The sequence below is a fragment of the Mercenaria mercenaria genome, chromosome 4 (assembly GCF_021730395.1).
Source record: "Mercenaria mercenaria strain notata chromosome 4, MADL_Memer_1, whole genome shotgun sequence".
Classification (NCBI taxonomy): Eukaryota; Metazoa; Mollusca; class Bivalvia; order Venerida; family Veneridae; genus Mercenaria; species Mercenaria mercenaria.
Genome location: NC_069364.1, coordinates 9,710,470 through 9,728,590, shown reverse-complemented (window position 1 = coordinate 9,728,590; position 18,121 = coordinate 9,710,470). Strand labels below are relative to the sequence as shown.

General features: G+C 35.9%; 1 protein-coding gene across 2 annotated transcripts in view; it reads left to right on the top strand.

The window, feature by feature from the left end:
* The window catches only part of LOC123550952 (E3 ubiquitin-protein ligase rnf213-alpha-like), a 79,439-nt gene that overhangs the window by 36,281 nt on the left and 25,037 nt on the right, over positions 1-18,121 (top strand). For both annotated transcript variants that reach the window (XM_053540367.1, XM_053540366.1), the window contains exons 25-36: positions 135-274; positions 803-1,004; positions 1,721-1,881; positions 4,499-4,863; positions 7,683-7,833; positions 8,666-8,831; positions 9,854-10,031; positions 10,192-10,367; positions 10,864-11,088; positions 14,523-14,716; positions 15,023-15,128; positions 16,329-16,429. In XM_053540367.1, coding sequence (XP_053396342.1) covers positions 135-274; positions 803-1,004; positions 1,721-1,881; positions 4,499-4,863; positions 7,683-7,833; positions 8,666-8,831; positions 9,854-10,031; positions 10,192-10,367; positions 10,864-11,088; positions 14,523-14,716; positions 15,023-15,128; positions 16,329-16,429 — 2,165 coding nt within the window. The remainder of the gene's footprint in view (positions 1-134; positions 275-802; positions 1,005-1,720; positions 1,882-4,498; positions 4,864-7,682; positions 7,834-8,665; positions 8,832-9,853; positions 10,032-10,191; positions 10,368-10,863; positions 11,089-14,522; positions 14,717-15,022; positions 15,129-16,328; positions 16,430-18,121) is intronic.

Here is an 18,121-nt window from a genome sequence, read left to right as displayed (position 1 = left end):
GTGCTTTTGTTTGGGTTTGACATCCTTGTGCACTAAACCACAGTAACTTTAATTTTATTACCAAATACAAGAAGTTAAAAACTGTATATCACAAAGATAAAATAATATGAATGTATGTGTTTTCACTGTAACAGATTACTACCCATTCCAAACTGATGGCAGGTGTCCACAAGAGAGAAATCAGCAAGGCCACTGGTATACAAGTGGATAAAATACTGCTGCTTGAAACCTTGTCCTCTTTTGATACAGAACAACAGTTTAGCAACAGAATTCAGTAAGTACATTGCAGGGATTTTTTGTTTGTTTACACTGTATCATCTAGAAAGTTGAAAATATGGTATCGTGAAACCATGTTTACAAAGTGACAGAAGTGGGGGGGGGTATCTGTGTCCTATTGACACACATCTAGTTTCTTTATGTAGGGGAAATATAACGAAAACAAGTTTGGTGTAATCATGTATTACCAGATAGCTTTACAGTTTTGCATTCTTCATTCGTTGATCCAGCTTATACCAGAACTTGGCTTTCCATACAAGCGGGTACATGTCAAATTTGCATTCGGGGAATACATGATCAATAAGAAATTTCCATCAGTCATTACAATACCATTGACTTAAATGACATGTTTCAGAGAAAGACATTATTTACTGTCCATCAAAAAAAAAAAGGTTATTAGTAAAAGCTAGTTGCTTGTTACACAGTCAGTGAATCCCTTGAAAAATATGTCGTAATGTGGAATTATTTATTACAAAGCCCTTTAAATAGTGTTCTGAAATTCTTTACTTCATTTCTCTAAATTCAGACAGCACATTCAGAATACAGACAAAGATCCAAGCCTAATGGTAATACAGTGTGACTCTGGTGATGTTAATGCCAATCTTATAGCCTGTGCCCGGTACTGTGTCATGGACGAATTTGAGAAAATGAGAGATGAACTACGAGCACCAGTGCATGTTGTGTTTGTTGTTCAACTTCCTAGAGGGGCCACATTTACAGGATTCCAGGTATTTAATACTTAGGAGTGATAATCATGATTTAATGATTGTTTCATTTTGTAAACAAAAATCAGATAACATAAATTTGTGTCCACTCCATATCTTCCAAACCACTAAGATGAATTTTGTAAGATTTACAGGTTAACTTCAATTTTTCACCTAATTCAGATGACATGTAGAGTGCACAACCCAGGTCATTAGGTTCAAGGTCACACTTATAGGTCAAATAACTTACATTTGTGTCCTCTACATATCTTCTTAACCTCATCAAGTCAGCTTGTAGGGTGCACCACCAAGGTCGCCAGGTCCAAGGTCAAGATCACACATGAAGGTCAAAGGTCATGATAATATTTTACTTTCCTGTATCAATGCCACATCTGGGGTATTTATCACCTTAATGATAGCTCTAGTTTATTCTGGTTCTTCAGCCTTTTGTGAAGATTTGTCCAGTGCACATAATGTATCAGTTTTAAGTTTTACAGTTAAAGGCTGTTTACTGTGTATCCAACACAGTGAAATTAAGTCAGTTAATGGGTCACTTAGTAAACAGGAAGAAGAATTATAACTAAAGCCGAGGTACTAAATTTTGTTTGAATTAGGAGGGTATTCATTATTTAATGGTGGTCAGTTAAGTTGACCAACACATTGATTTCTTGTGCCATGGTTATATCATCTTTATATATAAGGATTAGGTTTAGTATTTATTTCATTCTTTCTGTTTCTAGTGTGGTGTTTGGCACTCGGCACATATAGATGACTTGTACACAGAGGACATGAATATGCCTACACTACAGGACATGCAAGACAAGTCAGTGGCCAAAATATTTACTGATGCTGTTACAGAACCTGTTGCTATGGAAACTGAAGACAACATTGCTGGAGAGAAGTAATTATATTTGCTTTGATAATTGTACCCCCCGACAACAAAGTTGTAAGGGGGGGTATACTGGTTTCAGGTTGTCTGTCCGTCTGTCTGTCTGTCCATCTGGTCGTCTGTCAGTCTGTCTGTAGACGCAATCTTGTGCGCACCATCTCTCCTTATCCCCTTGACAGAATTTAATGAAACTTCACACAAGTGATCAGTACCAACAGTAGTTGTGCATGGGGCATGTTAGGTTCTTTTAGAAAAAAAATTTGCAGAGTTATGGGACTTTGTTTTTTTGTTACTATACTATATACATAGACACAATCTTGTGCGCACCATCTCTTCTAATTCCCTGGACACAATTTAATGAAACTTCACACAAGTGATCAGTACCAACAGTAGTTGTGCATGGGGCATGTTAGGTTCTTTTAGAAAAAAAATTTGCAGAGTTATGGGACTTTGTTTTTTTGTTACTATACTATATACATAGACACAATCTTGTGCGCACCATCTCTCCTCATTCCCTGGACACAATTTAATGAAACTTCACACAAGTGATCAGTACCAACAGTAGTTGTGCATGGGGCATGTTAGGTTCTTTTAGAAAAAAACTTTGCAGAGTTATGGGACTTTGTTTTTTGTTACTATACTATATGCATAGACACAATCTTGTGCGCAGCATCTCTCCTCATCCCCTTGACACAATTTAATGAAACTTCACACAAGTGATCAGTAACAACAGTAGTTGTGCATGGGGCATGTTAGGTTCTTTCAGAAAATTTTTTTCCAGAGTTATTGGACTTTGTTTTTTTGTTACTATACTATAGACATAGACACAATCTTGTTGGCACCATCTCTCCTCATCCCCTTGACACAATTTAATGAAACTTCACACAACTGATCAGTAACAACAGTAGTTGTGCATGGGGCATGTTAGGTTCTTTCAGCGACAAAATTTGCAGAGTTATGGGACTTTGTTTCTTGTTAACATACTATGTACATACAGTCTGCATATGCAATCTTGTGCATGCCTAATCTACCAAACCCTTGCACACAATTTAATGAAACTTCACACAAGTGATCAGTACCAACCCTAGTTGTGCATGGGGCATGTTACATTCTTTTAGATAAATATTCTGCATAGTTATGGGACTTTGTTTTTTGTTACTATACTGTATACATACAGTCTATATACATACAGTCCACATAATTATGCAGTCTTGTGTGTGTCAAATTGCAATGTACTGTGTCAGTGCATGCGGGGGGTACATTCATCACCTTTAGTGATAGCTCTAGTTTTATCTTATCCCAGAAAGTATTAAGTAAAATTTCCTTTGCTTGCTGCATAAAGATGAAATATTATTTCTGCTTAGAGTAAAGTACATACGCTCTATTTCTGCTTAGAGCAGAGTACATGCTTATGGATCAGTGTTTCCAAGGTCACTATGACCATCAGGCTGATATTTCTTTTTACAGCCAATAACTTGAAAAGCAGTGGTTGTAGCTGATAGCTTAATCGCCTGTTCTCTATATATATATAAATTATCTGTGTTGTTTTTGGTGTCAGTCGGTCAGAGGTTAAGGTAACACTACATTTAGAAAATGGATGCTGATCAGTAAATTGGTTGGTGCTCAGCATTAAGGGGATAGTGTTAGGAATGGTCAGCCGGGTGTAAGTATAATGTGACTGGGTGGGGTATCATGCCACATGTCTACGGCGTGATATTCCAGTGAGGCAGCACTATAAAGTTGGGCATTGTGCTCACTGCTACAAGTAGACACCGTCGTTTATATGACTGAAAAATTGTTGAAAAAGACGTTAAACACAAACACACACACACACACAGTAAATTGGTAAAAACTTTGGTCTGAGGCTGCTATGGTTAGCGTGTTAGAGTCCTTCTGTCATATGTCAATGTAACAGAAACATTTAGGCTTTAAAGGGTTTTTGATTAAGAACTGCAGAATACTATTTTTTTGTCCATGAAACTTTGTAGGACTTTGCTTTCGGCCTGTAACACGATCAGTATTAGTCATTAATATAAACTGCCAATCCATAGTTTGTGCTGTAATAATAAATAATAAAACTAAGGCAAAGTCTTTATTTCTAATGTAATGTAATGAAACACTGAATGGCTTGATGGTTGATAATCAAAATTACTAGCCCTCAGTGCTTTGGATCATAGGCAGCTTTGACTGCTGACTTGCAAGTGATCCTTAACCTTTAGCCTGCTGGCGGCAAGTAATTCTGCCTTTATGACCAATGCAGATCAAGATCATGGTCTGCACTGTTCGCTGTTCAGTCAGAAATATTGAGTGAACACCCCTTTGAATAATAAATGGTACTGCCTAAACTGAATGACGGACCAGTCCATTGTAGAAATTTAACAGGCTAAAAGGTGAAAGTGTATACTGTGACTGTTAGGGTAAAAGCAGGTTTTGATCAGTAACTAGAAAATGTGTGCCGTAAAACCCATCAATATTCAAGTGGTAATTGCCTTTTATAAAAAAAAAAATGGACCTTATTTTTTAGGGGACATAAGGCCACTATTATAGCATACTTGATACTAAAAATCATCTAATAGGCTATGATAGTGGTAAATGTGTTTATGAAACAGTTTGTTTGTTTTTATTCCAGTGTTCATGGAGCAGAGGATATGGAATGGAGTGGACATGAGCATGGAAACATTTCACCACATCCAGGTACAAGCAAAGATGATGGTACCAGAATGGAAACACATGAACCAGGGACTGCATTAGGAACGAGTGGAGAACCTTTACAGTTAAATGATGTTCTCTTAGATTTACAAAGTGTTGGCTCACAACATGATCCAGGAATCAGTCAACAAGGATATGGACAACATAGACTAAATGTAAAAGGACTAATATTAGCTTGTGTACAGGCAGCACTGTCTATGGTGAAAGATAAAGAGGAAAATACAAGTAAAGAAACAGACAGAGTGGCACTTGTTTTGAAACTTCTACACCAAGAACAAGTAGAAGGTATTGCTTTTCATGTACTTCTTTTTACTAAACTTTTTGTGCCCCCTTTCCTATATTATTTGGGTGGGTTGGGGTGGTGATGGTTCACTTAGATTTGCCTTATTCTGTCTGTCAAAATGTATGTCGTACTTAGCTTCAAAAATATTTAACCTAGATTTATCAGACATTATAGTATAGTCATTCAGCATGTGAATTTGTGCATTTGTTTTGGGGTTTCACACAGCTAGACCGGAATTATAGACCTTGATTTAGTCAAAAATACGCGCATAGAATATTATTTACCATGTGAAGTTGTGCACCTTGGGGTTTGTTCGGGATTAAGCTCCCCCACTCCACACACCCATAATAATAAGAAGAAAAAACAGTTTCTTGTTTCTTGATATTTTATTGTATCCTTACCCTCCCCTAACCCAAGTTTACATAGTCTTTCATTGTCTAAAAACTACTTTGCAAAGATAAGTTAAGGTTGTTTAGACATGTGAAAATTAATGTTGTTGGTAGTTGCATTAAAAATTAGGTCCAAATGGTAAATGACGTAGTGTAAAACCAGAAATTTTTATGAGGGATTTATTTTTGCTGGATTTGCTAGTTGATAATTATTTACAAAAACAAACTCACAGGAAAGTATTGATATTGTTATAAATAGCCATACGTGTCTTACAATTTTGCCATAAATGGTGACCACTATAATTCCATGTTAACCAATTACAAAGGTATATATGCGAACTTTTAGCCCTGTACAATTTTTACTATTTATTCTTTTTATACGCCCGTTTGAAAACGGGACGTATTATGCCCGTTTGAAAACGGGACGTATTATGGGAATGCCCCTGGCGGGCGGATGGGCGGGCGGCGTCCACAGACCTTGTCCGGAGCATATCTTCTACATGCTTGGAGGAATCTTGATGAAACTTGGCACAGTTGTTCACCATCATGAGACGGAGTGTCATGCGCAAGAACCAGGCCCTAGGTCAAAGGTCAAGGTCACACTTAGAGGTCAAAGGTCAAATTCAAGAATGACTGTCCTTAGCATATCTTCTTCATACATGGAGGGATTTTGATGAAAGTTGGCACTATTGTTCATCATCATGAGACAGAGTATCATGCACAAAATCCAGGTTCCTAGGTCTAAGGTCAAGGTCACACTTAGAGGCCAAAGGATACAAGAATGAAAAATTCAAGAATTGACTTTGTCCGGAGCATATCTTCTTCATGCATGGAAGGATTTTGATGTAGCTTGGCAAAGTTGTTCATCATAATGAGAGGGAGTGTCATGCGCAAGAACCAGGTCCCTAGGTCTAAGGTCAAGGTCACACTTAGAGGTCAAAGGTCAAATTCAAGAATGACTGTCCTTAGCATATCTTCTTCATACATGGAGGGATTTTGATGAAAGTTGGCACTATCGTTCATCATCATGAGACAGAGTATCATGCGCAAAATCCAGGTTCCTAGGTCTAAGGTCAAGGTCACACTTAGAGGCCAAAGGATACAAGAATGAAAAATTCAAGAATTGACTTTGTCCGGAGCATATCTTCTTCATGCATGGAAGGATTTTGATGTAGCTTGGCACAGTTGTTCACCATAATGAGAGGGAGTGTCATGCGCAAGAACCAGGTCCCTAGGTCTAAGGTCAAGGTCACACTTAGAGGTCAAAGGATACAAGAATGAAAACTTTGTCCGGAGCATATCTTCTTCATGCATGAAAGGACTTTGATGTAGCTTGGCACAATTGTTCACCATCATGAGACGGAGTGTCATGCACAAGAACCAGGTCCCTATGGGTAAGGTCAAGGTCACACTTAGAGGTCAAGGATACAAGAATGAAAACTTTGTCCGGAGCATTTCTTCTTCATTCATTGAGGGATTTTGATACAACTTGGCACAAATGTTCACAAGCATGAGATGGTGTGTTCTGCACAAGAACCAGGTCCCTAGGTCTAAGGTCAAGGTCACACTTAGAGGCCAAAGGTCAGATACAAGAATGACTTTGTCCGGAGCATTTCTTCTTCATGCATTGAGAGATTTTGATGTAACTTGGCACAATTGTACACCATGATGAGACGGAGTGTCATGCACTGGTCCCTTCTTTGGAATTACTTCCCTTTGTTGTTACTATAAATAGCTTATATTGTAACTTTTTCATTACAAGTCTTAGGGAAAAATCGAGACCACTTTTCTGTAGTACAACATGCATGTTACATCCAATTCTGAGGTGTATTTTGAGCTATCTCTACCTGGAAAGGATTTTTGTATGGACTTGTAATTTTTTTTATTTTTTTTCTCTTTAAAGATTACCTTCCCTTAGTTGTTACTACAAATAGCTTACATTGTAACTTTTTTATAATTGACCGTAGGGAAAAACCAAGACCACTTTTCTGTGGTACAACATTGATGTTACTTTCAAATTTTGGGTGTATTTTAAGGTATCTCTACCTGGTAAGGATTGTTTTTGTGGACTTAGAAAAATAAAAGAATTACAATAATTTCTAAAAAAAAAACAAAAACATTGTAAACAACTAGAAAATTAAAATTCCATTTGCAAGTACAGGTGTTAGTGTAAAGAAATTTGCTGTGACGGGCGTATATTGTGACATTCTGGCACTCTTGTTTTTTAGTAAACTTACTTTAAAATCACTGCACAAACATTAATACACCTATACACATTTAAATACATGTCTATGTGACTGTCTTTTTATGTTTTTGTGTGTCTTAGCAGTGTTTAGCATGACCGCTGATCTGGTTTTACTGTAAGGTTTACTATTTTTGAGTTCTTGAATTTCAGTCATCTGCATTTTGTTATATGTTCCTTTTGCATATAGGCCAAGCGTCCTTCCTGCATGGAGTATGTTGTCTGATAGCCAAACTTTTGAAAGAGAAGGAATCTAAGACTCATGTTGCACACATGGCACATCACTGGCTGATCAATGAAGCTGCTTCCAAAGAAAATATCAATAAGGCTGGAACATTCAGGTATGTAGTTGCTAGTTCATAATTTATGTTAATAAATAGTATGTCTCTCACAAAGGTGGAAACTGGTCAAACTGCTGGCAGGATTTCAACAAAACTTCACAGAAAGGATCATTACCAAGCCTAGTTGTGCATATCGCTGGCACTTCCTGTTTCAGTGCACAATATGGCCGCAAGAGCTAAAAATAGAAAAATCTTGTCCGGCTTTCGCCGGTCAAACTGCTGGACAGATTTCGACAAAACTTCACAGGAGTGATCAGTACCAAGCCTAGTTGTGCATATTGCTGACACTTAGGGGGGAGACATGTTTTTTGACAAAATACCTTGTAGTTTCAGTTAAGATTAATGTTAAAGCAAAGGAAACAGTTAGTGCAGAAAAATATCGTTTTAATGTTTTAAGTGAGTTACTGCATTTTATTGACATAACTTTGTCATTGAAGGTTAGAACCATGTGTTTGGCAGAAGAAGTAACCCTAAATTCAGAAAATGCCATTTTAACACTACACTGCTAAATGTCTAGAATGGACTGGTTCATCATTCAGTTTTGACAGCACTTCTTATTCTTTAAAGGGATGTTCACTGAAAATCTACTGACTGAATAGCGAACAGTGCAGACCATTATCAGGCTGCACAGGCTGATCTTGGTCTGCACTGGTCGCAAAGGCAGAATCACTTGCTGCCAGCAGGCTAAAGGTTAATCAAAAGTCAAAATTTTGGGCAGTTGTTTTCAAAAGACTGTTCAGCAGTGTATGTACTGCTTCTTTGTTCAGGTAAAATAGCTAATGACTTATTTATTATTTAAGAATTTATATAAGTAATACACTATTCATTTCAGACGTTCGTGTATACAAACTCTGGAAACCAAAGTTGCACCAATTTTAGCTGGAATTATTGCTTATTTGGACACAAATGACAACATAAAGATACTTCAAGAAAATTGCCATTGGAAACAAGAGTTATGGTTGACTGTTCTCAATACCCGTGATGCAATCAGCCTACAGGTATATTGTTGATCATCGATTAGATTTTAATTTAATGCTTTTATTCACCTTAATATCACAGTTAATGTTTAGAATGCCTTTCAACATATAAATGTTGGTTTCATACTTTACTTCTACTTGCACTGTGTTAATATGATTTTAGTATGTCTGTTTCTTGTGTAAATGTAGAGTCATTATGTATATTTTTTTCTTCAAGATATTGACATATCATTGACTGTTATTATATCTACTAATTCCACTCGCACACTCAAATCAAAATGACGAGTGAAACATCCTGTATACTCGAACAGCCATGCGAGTGCTTTTGTGATGTTATGTTTTAATAATTCATCAAAATTATTTTCTTAAATTCCTTATGAGCAATGGTAACAATACGTATATCAGAGTTAGTAGATGCCTAATATTCAGTTGCTCTACCATCTTGATTAATAAATGCACTTAAGTTGTTCAATCATTCATTCATTAGTTATATTCATTACAATCATTACAATAAATGTATGTAAGTCAGTCAACATAAAGATATTTTATCAGCATTTATGTTATTATAATTCACGGCTTTACTTCCCATGCTGTGTCACATTGAGAATCATACAACTTTAAGGTTGAAGCAGGCTTAACTAGGAGAGAAACTGTTTGGAGTGATGAAAGAAATTTTATTGGTTCAAGTGATAGTTAAGCAAGGAAGAGTTTTTTTCTGGCTGCTAGTCCTACAGGGCGAGTGCTAGAATTTTGATTTTCTGGAATAAAGATCTGGTTAACTGTCACCACAGGCTTTTGTAGCTCAATCTATAAAAATATTTGAAGGTTAGATCTCCGTAAGAGTATACTAAATGGGTAGGATATAATAAAACATTTATAAATTAATTGGTAGGGTTTCAAGAGCCCGTGCTTTTACCAAAATTGTTATCTTTTGGTGCATATGGTAGTTAGAAATAAAATACAGTCAGCAGAGCAAACAAAGGTACTACTCTTAATTTAATGTCTTTTGTTCATTGGTTAATCATGACATTGTGTTTTCACAGTTCACAGATTTACAATCACCAACAAGACAAAGTGACCTTCAGGAAGTAGTTGTTATGACAACAGGAAGTGAAGGCCACATGTTCAGTGCTAGAATGCCATTTTCTTGGCTTTTGGTTAAGCATATCAGTGAAATACTAAAACTTCATCATCCGGCAGCTGAGTCACATGACCATGAAGGTAGGTTCTCTTTAATGACCACATGTTATATTAAATGAGAACTAATGACCTATTAGTCTGGTTATTGTTTAGCCACTGTTTAGAAGATGTACCATTGTTGTAAGCCAGTATTCACCATAAATTGAAAAATAAATAATTGGATTATTTCATTTACTTGCAGAGGGAGATGAGGTTATTCCAAAAGCTGAATCATCAGTAAAGGTGTTGAGTGAACACGCAGTAGGAAAAGTTCTTAGCTGTGTAACCCAAGAGGAAACTGTGACAGAAGCTGTAAAAGAATACATACACGACTTTGTCCACACCGTGTACCATGCCGCTTCAGAAGCAGAACATCAGGTGAGTAAAAGGGCAAACTTTAAAAGGAAAATAGTGACATTGCAGTTTTAAATGCATATATATACAATAAGTAACATGTTACTATTATTCATTCAGCTCAGTATTTGGACCTGTCTATTGATGAAAGGTTTTCGGATGTCTCTAAATTGCTTTTTGTACTTTTAGCATGTGTAAATGTTGAGCTCTGCTCAACCCGGGGCTAGAGGGCATGCACGGTAGCATGCATTTCCACTACCGACCATGAACAGGCTCAATCAAAACGAGCCTGCAACATTTTCGTTTTTGTCGTGTGACCTGTGAAGTTTCCACTTTTCTCTATTTTATTTGATGCATATACTCACAGATAGATACTCTGCAAGCTTAATTGACAAACATCTTTTTTAACCATTGTAGAATTACATTTGCAGTTTCATGTACATTTGTTTAAAAACAAACCATTAATTGATTTCATACTCTCTGTATATCACTGTTTTGATAGCAGATTGTTTTATTCCAGTTGGTATGCGAGTCTGTATTCTATGTGACCAATCAAATGGCAAATGACACAACAGAGAACATGCTGCTACATAGCATAGTGAATGTTCATATGGCCTACCAGAAACTTGCTCCCAGACTTACCTACTTTAGAGCCATGAACAGTGTATGGCCAGAATGTAGTGCTACTATAATAGACTTAAAGACAAAGAATCCCGATCATTTCATGTTCAAGGAGCAGGAATTTGTAAGCATCTCTTTTAAATTAAATAATGATTTTTATACGCCCGTCTCTGAAAGGGCGGGGCATATTATGTGAACACACGTGGCGGGCGGGCAGTGAGCGCGCGGTCGGCGTCCAAAGCATGTTTGCTCTGTAAGTCAAACAGTTTTCATCCGATCTTCACGAAACTTGCTGATAATGTTTGTGGGCATAATATCTCGGCCAAGTTCGATAACCAGCCAAATCGCCCCAGGTACACTTGGATTATGGCCCTTGAATTACTCGAAATCTGCGAAATTAGCCTTGTTCATTCAAACAGTTTTGATCCGATTGTCAGTTTCTGATTCCTTCTTACCCTTTTTTTGAGTTAACAAGGCAAATTATTAATACATTATTATTACAACATTATTACCTTTATGATACGTAACTGAATATTTAGACGTGTGTATTTTGTGACAGTCTGGCACTCTTGTTTATGTTACCATAACCAAACTTGTTAGGATGGGGATCCTGTTGAAATATTATACTACCCTTCTTTCCTTCAGTATCTCAATCGTGGGACATCTTCTTCTCAAAACTGAAATGAGATAGCTTGAACTTTTAAGGATATTATATAATATTATTCTATACCTATTTTATCTATCCAATCGCGAACGTTCATTTGCAACACGTGACCGTACAATATATTACGGTATTTGGATGCACGTGCGTACAAAAATCCTGTATTTTCTGTATTTGGACGCACGCGCGTACAAAAAATCCTGTATTTTCTGTATTTGGACGGTTCAACAGTCCCATGTTAAACATGTGATAAAGCCAGAAACGCGTGAAAATGTTCCGAATGTAAATCGGATAAGTGGGTGCTCTGTGTACAGAGTTTGATTATGCGTCTTTAAATCTGGATTTAATTTTAGTTTTTTTGTTGTTTTGTTTACAACACACAAAAACGATTCAAGGGATAACAGCGCTATCTGATTTAGATACTAAAACGTTCGTTAAGAAATACAGTAAAAAGGATCATCAGATGTTGGAATATTTGAAAAGACGCTAAAAGAAGCCTTTCCGACGAAACCTAGAAATTGGTGTCTGAATACCTACCTAAGCATTTTTTGTTTAACGGTTAGAAACAAAATGGAGAAGACTATGAATAGCAGCGGACGGGCAGTCAGCATCCAAAACATGTCTGCTCTATAATTCAGTTTTCGTCGGCTCTTCACCAAACTTGCTGAGAATGTTAGTGGGCATTACATCTCGGCCAATTTCGATAACCAGCCAAGTTGTACCAGGCACTCTTTGATTATAGTCCTTGAATTACTCGAAAAACAGGGAATTTAGCCTTGTCCGCTCTTTTAAGTCCAACAGTTTTCATCCAATCTTCACCAAACTTGCTGACAATGTTTGTGGGCATAATATCTGAGCCAAGTATTATTACCACCCAAATCGCCAAATGGCTGTTGTAGAGAGGGTGCACCATGTACTTTTTTTAATGATGATACGCAGAAAAAACAACATTCATTGAATTACGTATATTACGTATGAAGTGAAATAAATATAGAATAAAAAGGTTATTTAAGGTCTAACATTGTTCTGTATAATAATTATATATTTGCACTCATACCAAGCTGGGTAAAAAAAGACAGGAATACAATATTCAGTAAAACATTTTTAATTTAAACTATTATTATAGTAAGATAAAATAGATATAGAATAAGAAGGTTATTTAACATTGTACTGTACAATACAAGATATATTTGGACTCGTACCCAGCTGAGAAAACCATATTGAACTCGCCTAGCGGCTCGTCCAATATGGTTTTCTCAGCTGGGTACTCATCCAAATATATCACCGTATTGTACAGAACATTGTTAAATAACCTAATATTATTTATTATCAGTACAACCTTTTCATTCAAGCTTTTTAGTGGCAGTAAAACTTACCTTTAGTGATAGTTCTAGTTTTTCGGTTAGACTGTTTGCAAGTGACCTTTCTTTGACAATCATATCAATGAATTACACACAATTTCCTTGATTTTAATGATGACAAAATTAGGAGCTGTTAAGAATCAAATTGTTTTGTAGTCTTAAGATTTAAGTCTACTCTGTTTAAAAACAAACTTTAGGAGCACTGCAAAGTTACATCCACATAATGATCAATGATGATTGACATTTTTAGCTCATCTGATTTTTTGAAAAAAAATGATGAGTTATTGTCATCACTTGAGCGGTTGTCGGCGTCGGCGTCTGCGTTGGCTTTGCCTGGTTAAGTTTTATGTTTAGGTCAGCTTTTCTCCTAAACTATCAAAGCTATTGCTTTGAAACTTGGAATACTTGTTCACCATCATACGCTGACCCTTTATAGCAAGAAACATAACTCTATCTTGCTTTTTGCAAGATTTATGGCCCCTTTTGTACTTAGAAAATATCAGATTTCTTGGTTAAGTTTTATGTTTAGGTCAACTTTTCTCCTAAACTATCAAAGCTATTGCTTTGAAACTTGGAATACTTGTTCACCATCATAAGCAGACCCTGTACATCAAGAAACATAACTCCATCTTGTTTTTTGCAAGATTTATTGCCCCTTTTGGACTTAGAAAATCAGTTTTCTTGGTTAAGTTTTATGTTTAGGTCAACTTTTATCCTAAACTATCAAGCTATTGCTTTAAAACTTGCAACACTTGTTCACCATCATAAGTTGACCCTGTACAGCAAGAAACATAACTCTGTCCTGCTTTTTGCAAGATTTATGGCCCCTTTTGGACTTAGAAAATATCAGATTTCTTGGTTAAGTTTTATGTTTAGGTCAACTTTTTCTCTTAAACTATCAAAGCTATTGCTTTGAAACTTGCAACACTTGTTCACCATCATAAGCTGACCATGTACAGCAAGCAACGTAACTCCATCCTGCTTTTTGCAATAATTATTGCCCCTTTTGGACTTAGAAAATCATTTTCTTGGTTGAGTATTATGTTTAAGTCAACTTTTCTCATAAACTATCAAAGCTATTGCTTTAAAACTTGCAACAGTTTTTCACCATCATAAGTGGACACTGTACATCAAGAAACGTAACTCTATCCTGCTTTTTGCAAGAATAATGGCCCTTTTTAGACTTAGAAAATCATGGGTAGGACAATATTTCTATTACATAAAAAAAGTCAGATGAGCGTCAGCACCCGCAAGGCGGTGCTCTTGTTCTTACTTAGTCCTCCACCTCTGATAATTCATGTGGGGAAGTTGGCAGTTACTTGCGGAGAACAGGTTTGTACTGGTACAGAACCCAGGAACACTGGTTAGGTTAACTGCCCGCCGTTACATGACTGAAATACTGTTGAAAAACGGCGTTAAACCCAAAACAAACAAACAAAAACATTTTTCTTACATATAACAGATAACATAGTTATCTTTTTTATCTTCACTGTTAAGTAGTGATATACTGTATTTTGTTCTGTGTTATTTTTACAGACATTTTCAGCTCTGTGCCTGCTCCTAGAAAATTTGTCACCAAAAGGTACTGACCTCAACAATCCACGAGGTCGCTCACATTGGTTAAATAAAGTGCATCGATACAGACCTGTCGTAGAAAAAGTGATCAGTTTGCATGGTGAAGATCACACTCTGTACGGAGCTCATAGTGTCCAGTCTGTACGAAGGGCAAAGTATGTTGTTGTTTTTTATTGAAAGCCCCCATTGGCACTTTATACAATCATGTCAGTAGTAAAATGTGCAATTCCTATTACATATTGAAATGATTTTCATATTTACCTAGTTGCAATATTCAATACTGATATATAGTTAAATAATGCACTCATAAGACTGTTGGTGCTTTATCTGCAGTTACAAAAAAAAACGTTTATTATGCACAGTGATGTTATGTTTTGATACACTTGCTAAGAAAGTCTAATTTATTTTTAAAGTGGTCTCTTCTTGAGAAAGGTATATTTATATAATGTATATGTTTTCAGGGGATTATGGAGTAGAGTAATGGTTGTAAAATTATTCTTGGAGCATGTCTGTGCAACTGAGAGGGAAGATAAAATCACAATTAAACATTGTATGCCACTTTGGATGGTAAGGAATCTTTGTTTAGTGTTGAACTTGCTATACATTTTATGCTAACCTTGTTTTAGATATAGCACACAGTGACATAATTATGCATACCTTGTGATTCCCTACCATCCACTTAGAATGTGTTTACTTTAAAATGGAAAATTATATGTTTTTAATTTGAACATTAACGGTCTCTGTAACTTTGATGTTCAGTTTGGAACACTTACTGAAGAAATAGGGAACATGTATGTAGTAACTATTAGTAAATCAAAGCAAAGTTATGATACAAAGATTCCCATCCAGCAAAATATGGGCATCCGTGGTTAAGGTCGCTGACTTCCAATTGTAGAGATAGACCCTAAAATTTTCAGTGCTAGAAATACATTAAATAAAGTCTAGAAATTGATTTCTAAGTCCTTGAAATGACCAAAAAAGATTTTACAAATGTGAAATTTATGAAAGTTTTGTTAAATATCAGTAACAGAACTTTTGATATTTAATTTAAAGTTGTGATCCACAAAGAATGACAACACTTGCCTTAGACCAGTACTTATAAGCAGAGATATCTATTAGTTTACTTTCCTTGCAATTACACAATTGAGTGGAAATGAAAATGGTTTAAGACACAATATCATACCTTTAACAAAACATTTAGTATTTATTCATAAGTGTTTGCATGTACACCTGCTTCATATGATTTTATCAGCTTACTTACAGTAAAAAAAATAACTTTTAACACGCCAATAATAAAATGAAATACCAGTAAGTATTTTATAGTGCAGATAATACAGTTTTGCTTGTATCAAAATGACACAATAGAAGCTCTTTTGTAATGCATAAAAGGTAGGATAAGTAAAGGTGCAGTTATATTGGTCTCTATTTCTTATACCTACTAGTTGCTTGCCCCTCACTGTTGTGAGTTCAAAATATTGCTTGGGTTGTAGTAGGGGAAGCCATCGAACTACAAATGGTAGGTGGTCCTACTACTGAAAAGTTGCTATGATATTGTGGTGATGTGATGTAAACCCAAGACAAAACCAAACATGCAACATAATATGTCTGTAACATTCAATAATACCATTTCAGTAAAATGTATCATTACGCTTACATAATGGTGTGAGTTAGACTGTACCCTGCAGTTATACCTAATACATTGCCTCATAATAGTAAGAGACAAAAAAGTAATGAGAAGTTGAAAACTCTGCTATCTTGTATTTGTAGCTACTTGGAGAAGAGACAGATTTAAAAGAAATGAAGTCCCTGGCAGGTGTTGAAAAATTTCTCAAGAGTTGTAATAAACAAGCTATGAAGGAATATATGGGGTATATAGTATTTTTTCATAGTATCTAAATGATAAAGTATTATTTACAGAATGATTTGAACAGTGTTACATTTAAGACCAGAAATGTTACTTATATGTTTGCTTTCAAGAGAATTGTTACTCTTTTTATAAAAGGGGATTCCGAAGTAATTACATGACAGTTTTGACTGGTTTTAAATTATTGACAATTAAGGGCAAATGATATACATTATATGCATAGTCTTTAGCAAGTATTAACTATGTAAATTATGATACAGGAATTTGAGTGAACTTTAAAATTGTACTTCAATTCTGTACTGGTATTGATCTGTTCTTCTCAAGTAACTGACAACTTACCCCAAACTCTTTAGGGCATATTGTTATTTCAGTCAGTCTCAAAGAACAAGCAAGAGACATTATCTTTTGCTCTTAGACTAAATCCCATTGAAACAGTGCAGCCTCTAAGACCTCAGAATTGATTCATTTGTTGAACAAACTTGCATTAAAAGTCAAGTTGTTCTATTGTTTGGATTTCATGTCAAATTCTACGACCTTTTGGTGGTACTGCTAGCACATAATTGTGTTTGTGGGGCTCATAGAGTTGCCCCTGTCCGTCCATCCATCTGTTTGAATTTGTGTCATGCATATCTCAAAAAATATTTAACCCAGAATCATCAAACGTCACAGGATTGTCATTCAGCATGTGAAGTTGTGCACCTGGTGTTTTAATTGCGATTTCACACAGCTACAACCGAGTTGGTAAAAAATATGCATAAAAAGGTCCCATACATGTGTCCCAAAAAGTATTTGACCTAGGACTATGAAACATTATAGGAATATTATTCAGTATGTGAAGTTGTACATGTGGGGTTTTGTTTGCGGTTTCACTCAGCCTAATCAGAGTTATGGCTCTTGAATTAATATAGCATAAAAGCTTTTGTCACACGTATCTTGAAACATATTTGACCTAGGGTCATGAAACATAATAGGAATATTATTCATCAGGCAAACTTGTGCACATACACTTTTGTTGGTGATTTCTATTGATCAGACCAGAGTTAGGTCACAAATGTATAATACATGCTTTATTAGAACGTAAAAGCTTCTATTGCATGCATTTCAAGTATTTGCTAAAGAGTAATAAAACAAGAGGATTGTTTTATAGCATGTGAAGTTGCGCATCTGTGTTCTGTTTGGGATTTCACTCAGCCAATCCAGATTTATGGTCATTGACTTAGTAGGGAGAGCGCAGATCTATAGATAACGGGGTCGTGAGTTTGATCTCCGGGCGAGGGCTTACGTTCTTCATGACGATTTGATAAAAGACATTGTGTCTGAAATCATTTGTCCTCTACCACTGACTCATGTGGGAAAGTTTGCACTTCTTTGCTGAGAACAAATTGTACGGGTACAGAATCCAGGAACATTGGTAAGGTTAACTGCCCACCGTTACATAGCTGAAATACTGTTGAAATATGGCTTTAAACCTAAAACAAACAAACAGATTGACTTAGTGAAATATACACATTAAGTGCTTAAAAGTTTGTGTTGCATATGTCATAAAACATATATGACCGAGAGTCATGAATTCAGGTAGAAATATTATTCAGCATGTGAATTTGTGCACCTGAGTTTTGTTTTTGATTTCTCTTTGCAAGACCAGAGTTATGACCCTTGACTTTGTCAAAAATGCGGATTAAGGGCATAAAAGATT